General features: G+C 37.7%; 1 protein-coding gene across 1 annotated transcript; it reads left to right on the top strand.

Annotated features, from left to right (window-relative positions):
- The first annotated feature begins 741 nt into the window (after nt 1–741).
- LOC309496098 (uncharacterized protein) lies at nt 742–2,482 on the top strand. Its single transcript, XM_082166084.1, has 4 exons — nt 742–1,186; nt 1,359–1,412; nt 1,508–1,642; nt 1,846–2,482. Exons 1-4 carry the CDS (start codon nt 751–753, stop codon nt 2,124–2,126), a joined length of 906 nt encoding a protein of 301 aa, XP_082022210.1. The 5' UTR covers nt 742–750; the 3' UTR covers nt 2,127–2,482.
- The last annotated feature ends 10,911 nt before the right edge of the window (nt 2,483–13,393 follow it).

Genomic DNA, 13,393 nt, shown 5'->3' with positions numbered 1-13,393 from the left:
CTCTCCCCTCATCGACACAACAGCCATCAGCACTGATCCTCAACAAACTCATCTCCATACCGGCGTGATGACTCCGATCTTCAACCAGATGGAACTGGATCAATATTTTAAATGTTCTGATCTAATCTGATTTCTGACCTATAATGCTGCCTGAATCATAATCACAGACTCTTTGTTCATTGGCCAGTGGAGAACCCCTGACTGAGCCTGGTTTCTCCCAAGGTTTTTTTGTCCATTCTGTCACCTGATGGAGTTCTGGTTCCTTGCCACTGTCGCCTTTTTCACCTTTGGCTTTTAGCTTGCTTAGTTGGGGACATTTAATTTAATATTCAACAATATTATTGAGATGCCTGCATTGACACCATTATATGAGAGCTGAACTGAGTTGGACGATGACATGACAGTTTTCTCCAGAGCGGGTATTCAAAAATGATCCATCACTGAACTTACTTAAGCTGGACTGTGATGCTATTTTCTTCTAGAAACAAACTTTGTTTCATTATTTTCCTGTTATCTGTATTATAAAAAAAAAAACGCTATATAAATAAGGGTGACTTGACTTGACTGCTGATCTATATAAATATCTACTGAACCCGGAACATCCCTTCGATTATGAATAACCATTAACTACTTGTTTTTCTGGAGAAATGTAAATCATTTACAAAAGACAGTAAATCAGGACACTATAAAAGGAACATGAGAGGCTGTGAGGATGAAGAGCAAGAGCTGGAAAAAAAACATCAGTGAAGAATGAAGGGTTTAGTATGTTTACTGCTGCTGTTGGAAACCTTTGTGTGTGTCGTACAGCATCAGGTAGATGGAGGACTCAATGAGAATGAGATCAGTCAACAGCTCAGATCTGAGGACGGAAGACAGAATCCACCTCAAACAGACACTTTGAGAGATGAAGCTTCAACTGACAGCCAACAAAACTACTATCTGTTCTTCACTGACATCCATGCAGCGCTGAGAGAACTGACCGCCACCGTTACAGAGCAGAAAGTGAACATCAGAGAACTGACCGCCACAGTTACAGAGCAGAAAGTGAACATCAGAGAACTGACCGCCACAGTTACAGAGCAGAAAACCATCAACAGAGAACTGACCACCAACATCAGAGCTTTAGAGACGAGACTGAGGGAACAACAGACGTTTATCCTGGAAGAGATGAACAAGAAAAATGATGGTACCTCACCAAAACATTCACTCTTTTATCAATGATCCTCAAAGTAAAACCAATGGAATACATTGTATAGTGTAAATGTTAGTGTAAAATTGAGTGTATACTGTGTAAGTTGTGTAATCTATTATAATAAGCAGTGTAAATGTCATTTAACAGAATCTTTATTCCTTCACAGAAATCTCGAATCTTACTCTGGGTCAAGTGGAGGAGTTGAGAAAGGAAAATAGAGGTGAAAGTGTGCTTGAATGATTTTAAATTCAGTCTATACATTCTCAGTGTAATACAGTAATTTATCACAATTTTGATAATGTTTTTCAATATCAGACAGAGAAATAGCTTTTTCAGCTGCACTGATGAAATCTAGCAGTGGAGATTATATTGGTCCTTTTACCACTGATTTAACACTAACCTACAGGAACGTCTTCACAAACATAGGGAACGCCTACAACCCAGTTACAGGTAATTATCAATGAAATGAGTCAAAAAACTCAGTTTATAATAATGAAAACCCTTCTGCTCCATTCAGACCTCTCTGCAGTTGTGTAATGTGTATTAGAGACTTAAATGATCTGCCATCTTTCAAAACTATCACACAGTGTGCTTGGTAATAAAGCAATCACACAGGAAACATCTGATTCTGTATCTCTTGTTATTTGATTTAGGTGTTTTCACAGCCAGACTGAAAGGAGCGTACATGTTCAGAGTCTCTGTATTTGGTCATGGCCCAACTGTAGCAACTGCAGACATTTTTAAGAATGAAGAGCGTATGGTTGTAGCACGTGCTTATCAGGATAAGGATGGGTTAAACTCCTCTAATGGAGTTGTGTTGATCCTGGAGGTTGGAGATGTTGTCTATGTGAGACTTTCGTCTGGCTGCAGGATATATGATGACCAGTATAATCGCAACTCTTTCAGTGGTTTCCTACTGTTTCCTTTAAGATAACAGGAGATTTGCAGAATGTGATTCTTATAATTCTGTACCAGCGTATGATTTAAGATGAAAATCATGAAGAATCATTAACATGATTAAGAAATATTAATGAGGACTAAAGTGTGTTTGAAATTTGCAATAGATTACTGTATAAAAGTCTGAGCTGTCTATACATGTAAGTGTGTATTAAGAGATTCAGCACTGAGACATAACCCATGAATATCACCTGTGACTCAAAAGTGTTTTGTTAAAGCAGTAAATCTAATAATGTTAAATAATATATTTTTAAGTATAGTTTGTTTCTGATCCTTGATCTGTATCTCTTCACCCTACATACATAAATAAATAAATAAGAGAATAAAGAGACATTGTGGCATTTTCTTTTCCTCATATTTTCATGAATATTTCCCCAACAATGCTTGCTATTATCATGATATCATGCTTATCGATCAAAATAACTGATTTTGTGGTGGCAATTTCCAGACATTTTTAAGAGTTTTATTTATCATTAACCGGATTATGTATTATGTTAGATGCACAATAGTCATACAGCACGATAATCGAGGACATAACTGGAAAAAGGATCAGGGAAGGCAAACGATAAGGTCACAGGCAGGGAACAAGAAACAATAGTCAGTAATACAAATAAGGTTTCATACACAAGAAGACAGTCACTGGAATAGAACGCTCAGAATGGCAGCCGGGTCAAACTATAGTTCACGAGGAGGTGTGTGTGTGTGTGTTCCTGGCTTAAAGGAGTCATAATGTAGAAATTTCACTTTTCCACGAGAATCAATGTATGTTATGATTGCATAATGATTATACACTGGCCGGGAAGCCGATATTTAAAAGTGAAGCGTTTGTTTACCTCAGGGTTTGTAAAATAGGCCACGTGCACGCGCACGAAAAAACGAGATTTTGATTTCTTCACCTTCTTGACGTCAAGACGGGGGAGGATATACCAAATATGGACACCGCAAACCTATGCCGCGGGAAGCCCGCCCCTCTCCCCCTCTCCCCCTCAGATTCAGTTTAGTTGACTCGAGAAAGATGGAGAAATCGAGTGCACACCTGAGATGCTCTGTGGGTGACTGCCACAAACAACATGCAAATGTGTTTTATCTACCAAAAACGGACGAAACTATCAGGGAACAGTGGATAAAAAATTCATTTTTAATGACGCTGTCCCAACAACTCTTTCAAGTGGCGTATCGTTAGGTGTGTGTGCTAAACATTTTACACCGGAATCTTTTACAAATTTGGGGCAGTATCAGGCGAACTTGGCCTCGAAGCTCCGTTTGGGAAAAGGTGCCATCCCAACCATCAGGGACTTGCCAGAAATTGAAAAGGTAAGACTGTGTTTTTATTGCTCTACTGTGGTTAATAAATAGCAGCTAACTGCTAATGCGGCTATTACTTCGAGGTAAACACGGGGAATGGACTCTACGAATGCTAGCCACATCTTTCCACTTTGTTTTACACTAGCAGCTACAGTAGTGACGGTACAGGAGTCCATGCTCAGTGGCTAAAACTGTTTAAATGCAAGTATGAAAACAATATACCACTAAACATTATTAGCCAAACTCATGCAAAACATGCAGTTTGAAAATAGCTTTCAGTTAGTGGGGCTTCTGTAAGAATGTATCTGGCAATGGTGTATTTTTTCTTTTTTCTTTGGTTGTGATTTCACTAACAATAAGTACTGTCACATTTATTGAGCTATTGCAGTATTTTGTCTATGTTTTTGTACCGCTTGGAAGTAGTAAAATACATTCCTGCAACCAATCAACGCGCCCCTCATTTGCATTATTATAATGACCGTCCACGACAGCCAAAACATCGCATCAGATCTCGCGAGACAATAATGCCTTTAGAAATAAGGGTCTGAGGGGCTCTGTGTTGATTTTTTTTCCACTTTTCTTTTTTAGAAGTGCCTAAAATACTATAATAGAGCATTTGGGTATCCAAGGTAACACAACATTATGACTCCTTTAAATGTGTGGGAGGGAACTGCACTTGCAAAAAGCATAAGCTACCATGCACAGAATTGTGTCATTGTATAAACTGTGACAATCAACCATAATTGGCTTAAAAAACTCAATGACTACCACTATAAAGTTGATTTGAAATCATTTCTTTGTTTTGGTTTGCACTCTTTTTAGCTGATAATTAGTCTAGCTTACTTGTAGCCTAGGTAGCTTGCTGTAACCAACCTGGACATACCCTCCCGTTTACCCCGTGATTCTCCCTTAGTTAGACTTCTTTCCTGCTGTCTTCCCGTTTAAATATTTTCCCGTAATTATCCCGTATTTGAATACTCTTTGCTTAGTTCATTGTGTATGTACAAATAAAAAAAATGAGCCAGACAGCTGCTGGGTAACTGTCAAATCAAAAACTAAACGAGATAGACGGACTTGGCCCACTGCCTATTGATGTTGTGCTCGCGCCTACATCCGGCGGGAGAACCCGAAGATGCGTCAGGGTATCCGCGGGGTCTTGAAAAGTATTAAAAGGTGATAAATCAATTTTGGGAAAATTAAGACCCTTAAAAACTATTAAAAAGTCTTATCACGGCTTTATAAAGTCTTAAATTTTGAAAGTATTTTTTCTGAATTAGCTGTCCAACAGTTTGAATCCCAAAAACATCGTAAAAGTGTGTGAATTTAGTCATTTAAAAAAAAAAAAAACGAACAGGTACATAAAAAACTAGGCTATTGTGGGTGCGTTCGTAAATTGCCTCTGAGAGCTCCAGAGCGGGCCGACGTCCCGGGGCTATTGTGTTTTCCAGTCGGGCTACCAAAATGCATAACCAGCCTGAAATAGTGTTCGCTTCAGTCTTGTTATAATCAGATTCAGCGCGTTCTTCATCTTCAATCCGAAGCGGCGCCGAGCACGTCAGAAACAGAGAGGACAGGGTTTGTGTGTGTTCATCTGAGTCTCATTGGTCTGCGGTGCTCATCAATGTCAGAATATTGAGATGACCAATCAAATCAAAGTAGGCGGGCTTTATGTTCACAAGAAGCTGCTGAGCGCGAATTTGAGCAGAGCGACTCGACGCTTCAGTTTACGGTAAGTGCGAGATAAGATGTAAGTAGCTAAACTAAACATTTCATATTTGACAGCTTTTTTAGGTCATAAATGTGAAACAAATGACAAAAATAATCAGGCAAATGAATATACTTTTGTCGAATTTCGCCATTTTGAACTGAAAATAGGCCTATGTAATGTGACTAATAATTAGTTTACTGTCATTGTGAGGGGACATTAGCATTAACAAAGCCGTTTTCATCAGGCACAAGATTAATGATGAATGTGTACATGTTGAGAATTAATATACAATTTGTAGCCTTCAGTAAATTAAAAAAGTTCAGCTTTAGGTAGGGAGAAGAGATGGCAAGATGAGGAGACTGAGAGAAAAAGAAAGAGTGATGGATAATAAGTGAGAGCAGGTATCATCTACTGCCTGCTGACATGGTTTTAAAGCTATTTCTTATCCTTTTTTGGCCTTCAAACGTCTTGAAATGGACATATCCGAGAAATAAAAAATGTAAACCCCCTAATAACCTTAAATGTATGACCTCTTTGATTATAAAGCCCTGTCTACGGCCCTGTATTAGGAATAAGATCAGTAATGAATGTGTACATATTGTGAATGAATTCAATAAACTTAGTTAGGCTACCTAGCTTTCCTAGTAGCTTTCAGTAAATTAATGCATCTGAGAAAATGATTCATAAATCAACCTATCAGTTGACCCTTTGTTTACTTTTTTCACTGACAGACAAAAATGAAAAGCCTCTATCGGTCAAAGCTCAGCTTTAGGAGGGGAAGAGACAGAGCAAGAGAAAAACTAAGAGAATAGGAGTGTGATGCTGATGAGGAGAGAAAAATAATCAGCTGCCCACTTACATGGTTTTAAAGCTATTGTTATCCAATTTTTTTGGCCTTCAAAACATCTTAAAATGCACATATGTAGATCAGAGAAATCAAAAATTTTCGGGGGTGCCCCCGAACCCCCCTGACTAGCATATCTCACATTCGGGACCTCAGTGATGAAAAAACCCTGCCATCTGCATGTTAATGAAACAAGTTAATAGTGAGCATTAAACCCTAAACTAAAGAGTTTTTTTATCATACCCTCATTGGGGGCTAACCCACAGACACAGAGTGATTCATGTTCCATACTGGTCACACACATTTCAGTTCAGTTAGAACCAGATGCATATTTGTTAATATTTGTGTTTTGAAAAAGTTTTTGATTCATTGTGTTGACTCCTAACCAATATTCTACATTAAAAATGTAGTCTTTAGATTATCTAACCTGTGCGTCTTATAATAAAGATGTCCTCTTTTATAGAAGGTGGGACCCATTTCTGATATATATGGGCTTAGATATATCCTCTATTCTTATTAGAGGGTTTGTTTAATGAGGTTTAAATGTGTGGCACATTGGTGCAAAAATATGTAAAGATATATTGTTTGTATGAATATACCACTCTCCATTTCATTTATTTCTTAAACTGATTTACTGTGGTAAGCCTTTTTTTTTTTTTTTTTGGATTGATTTATTTAATTATTTTTATTTATTTATTTTTCTTCTTCTCGTTCTTTTGTTTGATGTAAATTTTGTTTTGTAATGTTTAAAAATTAATAAACATATTTCAAAAAAAAAAAAAAAAAAAAAAAAGTAGTCTTTTTATATGGGCTAGTAAAATTCATTTCGGGCGACCAAAATCTGGAGAGTGCCTGCACGAAGGGCTACCAGCGATTTTGAAATTTTGCGAGCCCTGCAATGTACGCTTTGGCGGTCCCAGTGCGTATTACGTAGTGCGTATAGTCTTTATCACAAACTAAAACTGTTAAGTTAAAAGTATCACTGATGTAAATGGTTACAGCTTGAAGTGGCGGTGAGGTATTAAAAAATATTGAGAAGGTCTTGAAAAAGTCTTGAAAAGGTATTAAAATGAACTTCAAGATTCCTGCATATACCCTGATGCGTGCACTGAAGGAACCGCACCAGCTCTGGGTCTCACCCGGTTCTTACTTCGGTATCCCATGTTGAACTCCATCATATCGCCGGGACGATAATCCTCCGATCTGAAGTGAACGCTACACACGACCGCGTTTTCCGAAGCCGACGTGGAAGAGAAATCCCGTCTCTTCACCTGCACAAACCGCACCCAGGCACGAAAGATAGCACCGTCCTTTTTCTTGCTAGGAAACCGGTGGACTCGATGTCCTGACAGGCTGGAGTTTTTGCAAGCTCCACAAACACAAAAATTTACCATGACGATGATAAATTGAAATACAAAAACTACTGAAAACACACTGACTCACGACCGCTCTTACTGAATACCAACCTACTCTGCACTGAGCTGCGGCAGAGCACAGCACACGTCTCCCTCGTGTGACGTAAAATGACGCGATGTTGAAAAAAAGTTTGTACGAGCAGGCAAAGAAACGCTCACTTTATCTACTAAATTGGTGTCCTTATGTCGTTTTAAAACATTTCATACACGGTTATATATTCATTTAGATATTTTTTTTACATGCAAGATGCATCTTTAAATTAGTGGCGCTGGGCGTGGATAGAAGGAATAGGCAGAGACGGGCAGCATTTTAATGATGTTTTATAAACAAAGTTCGGGAGGAGCACGTTCAAATAAGCAATCCAATCTACTCGTCATCAAACAATTATGTCTACCCTAATCAGCATGACAAGAAGTATATATATATCCACACTGTCAACTCACCTAATATTCCTTGACAGTTTTTCAGCATCCCTCCACCACCCCGACTCCTCACTCTTGGCTTAATCTTTACAGCCAGGAATACGGGGGGAGTACTCTGGGTTCGGGCCGAATACCGAGCCCGGAGCCCTCTCCTCGGACAGCACGCCAAATACGCATTTATTCTATCTAACTTATTTGTAAGTGTGAACTAGTGAAGTAGCTGGTGTAAGAAATTAAGAGAACCAGGTGCTGGCTGCTTTGACAAAACTGTCAGTAGGCTATGCCAGTTATTTAAATATCAGGAATGTATTAAAGCGTCACAGGATTTCTCATCAAGGGGAAATGCTGTCTAGCAATATCAGTATAAAGTTGCGTTTGTGTCAAAACATTTTACTTGCATTATATTTTGTAATCACATACGTTAACGCACGCATCCATGCGAACCAGATCCGACATCATCCTGACGAACACACGCATACATTTGCTCCTCTTGATGGTTCGTGAATCTGGTTTGCGGGTGTGCGTTAACGCTTGCGATTACAGAAAAAATATAATGACAAACACACATTCGTGGATCTGGTTTGCTTGCGTGTGTGTGAGTGTGTGTGTGTGTGTGTGTGTGTGTGTGTGTGTGTGTGTGTGTGTGTGTGTGTGTGAGAAACACGGAGCTCTTGACTGTTAAATGCTTTGCCAAAAGAACTATGCAAAAGACAAATGCACTTGACTGCCAAATTTATCTTTTACTTTACAGATAACTAAACTGTCATTGTCTGGTGGCAAGAACTTAAAGGAAACAGTTTGGAGAGTCTGCACAAAAATATTTGATCAGAATCTTTCAACCCAGTTGAACTGGTGCGGTACGGGTCAGAAGACAGGCCTTAAATCACGGCCTGTTCATCAGGTACTCCTGATAAGAGAGCTAAATGTTATTTATGAGAACTATATGTAAGTGTTATTTATGTCAATGAGATGTTGGAAAGGCTGCCAATTAATTTACACGTTGTGCACCTAAAGAATGGGAACCTTAAAAGTTGAACACTTGCAAGATTTGGAAGAGTAGTGTCACTCTCTTGAGTTCACCAGAGAAAAACATGTCGAGTTTAATTTGTATGATGTAAAAATGATATTTATAAGAGAGCTTAATGTAATTTACATGTTATTTATGAGAACTTAATGCTATTTACATGTTATTTATGTTTAAAGAGAATGAAATGTTATTTGAGACGTTGAAAGTATACTTAACAAAAGAACTTGAAATGTTATATGTTTACATATAACACAAAAATATACATATTTATAAGAGAACAACTTATTTGAATATAATTCATTAAAACAAACTTGAAATGTTATCCTATGACTACTGTGTTTCTGACTTCAATTACTGATAGTAGTTTAGAAGTTTATTTGATTATGCAACATGTTAGGGTGTTTTAGGTGTTTGGGTTGTTAGGGTATACTGGGCAGTTGCTAAAAGTTTTCCAGGGTACTCAGGGGCCAGTTGAATAAACAGCCGATCAAGAATGACCCACTGACTGTTAGTCAACCAGTCTTACTTTTCGGTGTCTTATTAGGCCAATCCAATAGTTTTGTGTAACTATTTTAAAAGTTATGAATGGTCTTAAAGGGAAAAAAAATGTATATCTAACTTTGTAAGACTAGTCTTAGCGGTTTATACAACTGTCCCACAGTTTTGATGCTAGGGAATGGCTTGGCTGCTGATAATAATCCAATGATAGATATAATATTTACAATTACCTTTAAGGGGTATGCGTTTGTATTATATTACCTTGCCATTAATAATGCCATTAATAATAACGAAACACATTTTATGCATGGTGAATCACAGATTCATAGTCGGCAATCACAGATGAATACATTTTAATCTGTACAGACTTTGCAATGTATGCAATATTTCACTGATAGTCCACAATGTTTCTTCTTTTTCTCCCTCTTGCTTAAACATCACCTTTGAAAGCGCTCCGCGGACGGCGCCGTCTTTTAGAACAACTATTCGCTGTATCGCTGCCATAGTTTGAGCAAACTCCCCACCACAATCATTCCCTTTAAATAGACTATTAAACCTATTAAACTATTAAATGGTTTGCCAGCTGATGTACCTTTGATTGTTGTTAGATTTTTTATTATATTATCCAGTGTAATGACAATTTTATTCTTAGCTTTAGTCCTAACTGCTTTTTCTCAATGTTTTTCACTCTGTTACAGGTTGCCAGGAAGAATCCTTCTCTACATTGTTGCCGTTCCTTTTTGATCCCTTTTCTCCTGGAGTTCTTTCTGGTGTCATTAAAATGTCTTAACTTGAATTGTGTCTGTTCATTATACTAGAGACAGTTACACACAAAATTAAGAAGATATTTTTCAATGTCAGTATAGCCTACTTTTTTCATATTGGATAGTCAAGTAGCTCCAGGGCTGTATATATGTACATAGACATTGAGGGGGACAAGTCCTATAATTATACGTCAATAATAACAATAGTATGTCAATAGTTAGAAATGGCCAAACTGGAAATTCAATATTTGAAATTCTTGCTCCGCTCTGTTTTTAGGATGGCAAAAAGGTTTAAAAGTTACATTTTAGGCTGGTCTACCTTACAGCGACCATCCAAATAGATAGCCAATCAAATCATAGAGGGCGGGGTTTACTGTTCACAGAAGCAGAGCATGTATTCCATCAGTTTAACGTTGAAAGAGTGCGAGGTAAGATGGAAGTGTAAAACTACTCCACTTTTTTTCTTGAATATGGCCATTTTGAGGGATGAAAGTTGCATGTGTTCAGTATCAAAGCTATTTTATCAATTTCAGTCTCAGGGCAATGTTGACTACAGTTTATGTGCTGCTGAGTGAGTGTTGCAGCGCGATCTCCGCTGTGTGTGTGTGTGTGTGTGTGTGTGTGTGTGTGCGTGCGTGCGTGCGTGTGTTCGTGCGTGCGTCAATGAAAGCAGCGCATGGTGTCTAATGTAAGGAGTAGCCCGAAAGGTCCGACCTATATAAATAAAGGTCCTATAAAACCCATGCAGAGCTGCCAAAAGATTTACAGCTTTGCATCGTTCAAACATCGACCGGAGATCATTTGTGATCAAAGGCCGACGTCGAGGCGACATATTGCCGATGGAACTTTGTACATCGGGCCAACGTCGGCCCGACGTACGTGTGCTATCTGGGTTGTAAATGCAAAAAAAGGTTTAATAACATGTGTCAGTGTGGACTGACGCAACAGGTAGCACGCAACACGCAGCATGTCAGCCAGACGCTGCTCAAACCTTTTTAATATTAACCCGAAAGATTCTTAAATAAATGAATCAAAGCTATACAAACTAAACGAAAAGAAAATGCCGCCAAAAATGAAAGTCGAAGAAATGGAGGAGATTAAGAAATCATTGAGCTTTATGTCGGAGGAATTGAGCAAAGTCTCAAAACAACAAACAAAACTCATGGAGCTAATGGACGAAGTGAAACTCCTCAAAACAATAATCAAAGAAAAGGATGAACGGATCATGAACCTGGAAAGGAAAGTTGATGACCTGGAACAATACACCCGCATGGATGATATAATAATAACTGGATTGGAGACGCGCCATCAAACGTATGCCAGAGCGGCGTCGAGCATTGACAAAGGTGAGGATGCACCGGCTCACGAACTACAAACACTTGAACAACAAGTTATACAGTTTTTCAACAATCACAACATGCCGATTAAAAGCAATGACATCGCTGCTTGTCATACTTTTCCTAAAAGGGAAAATGGGAAGGCGAATATCATAGTTCGCTTCATTAATCGTAAAAGCAAAGTGGGATTGCTCAAGGAAGCTAAAAAATTGTCTGGAACCGGAGTGTACATAAATGAACATTTGACTAAAAAGAATGCTGATATAGCACGACAAGCGCGTATTCTCCGACGACAAAACAAAATATATGCAACCTGGACTAGAAATTGTAAAGTTATGATTCGCCAAATTGGCCCTTCAGAATCCGCAAAAGTCATATGGATAAAAGAACTGCAGGACTTGGATCCATACAGGAATTAAAAATCCAAAACGGTGCATCACACGAAACTGATCGGTGATCAGTTGATGAACGTGACAACAAAGACTACTAAACATGACCGAACTGTTAATAAACTCCACTCGTACTACAGAGGAAAGAGACGACGCTGAACACGATCAATTCGAATCATCCGACAGCGCTGCGATGAATGATATATGCAGCATGAACATGAAATGCTTTGAGTTTACTGATCACAAAAATTATGATATGGAGAATGAAATAGATCCAGAGAACCACTTCTATACAAACAATTGCCACTGTGAGTATTATACGAACGAACAATTCAAATCCAGTGTAAGAATGAATAATGCTTTATCAATAATTCACTTCAACAGTCGAAGCCTGTATACTAATTTTGAAGAAATTAAAGACTACTTAAGACAATTTCCTAATTTTCACATCATTGCCTTATCAGAGACTTGGCTAAATGTGAACAGAGAATGTGATACCAAACTCGAAGGGTATGAATTATTTAATGTGAATAGAACTAATAAAAAAGGAGGTGGTGTAGCTTTATATGTATGTAGTGGGTTTAACTGTAAATTAGTAAAGAATATGACAATCGAAATAGATAATATGATGGAATGTGTTACAGTTGAAATAATGGTTAAAAAATCGCATACAATCCTGGTAAGCTGTATATATATATAGGGCTCCAGGGTCATGTATTGATGCATTTAACAGCAGAATTGTGGAAATGTTTGACATGTCAAAGGTAACCTTTGTTTGTGGAGACTTTAACATTGACCTATTGAATGTATACAAATTACAAAAGCACAGAGATTTTATGGATACTATGTTTAGTTTAGGTCTTTTTCCCACTATCACAAAACCATCAAGAATCACAGCAAATAGTTCTACTTTAATCGACAATATCTTTACAAATGCAGTTGACAGCAGAATAGAAAGTGGCCTCCTTATAAACGATATAAGTGATCATCTTCCTGTCTTTAGTACACTGCAACTTTTTTTTCAGAATCAAAACACAAAGAAACAAGGAGTATATAGTTTAAAACGACTCAAAACTGCAGTATCTGTTAGAGCCTTTAAACAAGAATTAAGTATACAGACTTGGAATGAAGTCTACTCAATTAATGATCCAAATGAATCTTATAATAAATTCTTGTCTATTTTTACTCACTTATTCAACAAACATTGTCCTATGAGCATGCAAAAACAGTCAAAGTATGAAGCCAAACCCTGGATCACCAAAGGACTTCAAAATGCATGTAACAAGAAAAATCTCCTATATAAACTCTTTTTAGAAAAGAGAACAAAGGAAGCCGAACTTAAATATAAACTATATAAAAACAAGCTAGTAAATATATTAAGAAAAACTAAAAAGGCTTATTATAATAATCTACTAGAGCAACACAGAAGTAACATTAAAGAGACTTGGAAGGTATTAAATAGTGCAATCAAAGGAAACACTAAGAAAAGCGAATATCCAAAGTACTTCACAAACCAATTGAAAACTATAACTAA

The sequence above is a fragment of the Leuciscus leuciscus genome (genome assembly GCF_965113295.1).
Source record: "Leuciscus leuciscus genome assembly, chromosome: 4".
Classification (NCBI taxonomy): domain Eukaryota; kingdom Metazoa; phylum Chordata; class Actinopteri; order Cypriniformes; family Leuciscidae; genus Leuciscus; species Leuciscus leuciscus.
Note: the sequence above shows the minus strand (reverse complement) of the source record. Positions and strands in the feature narration are given on the sequence as shown.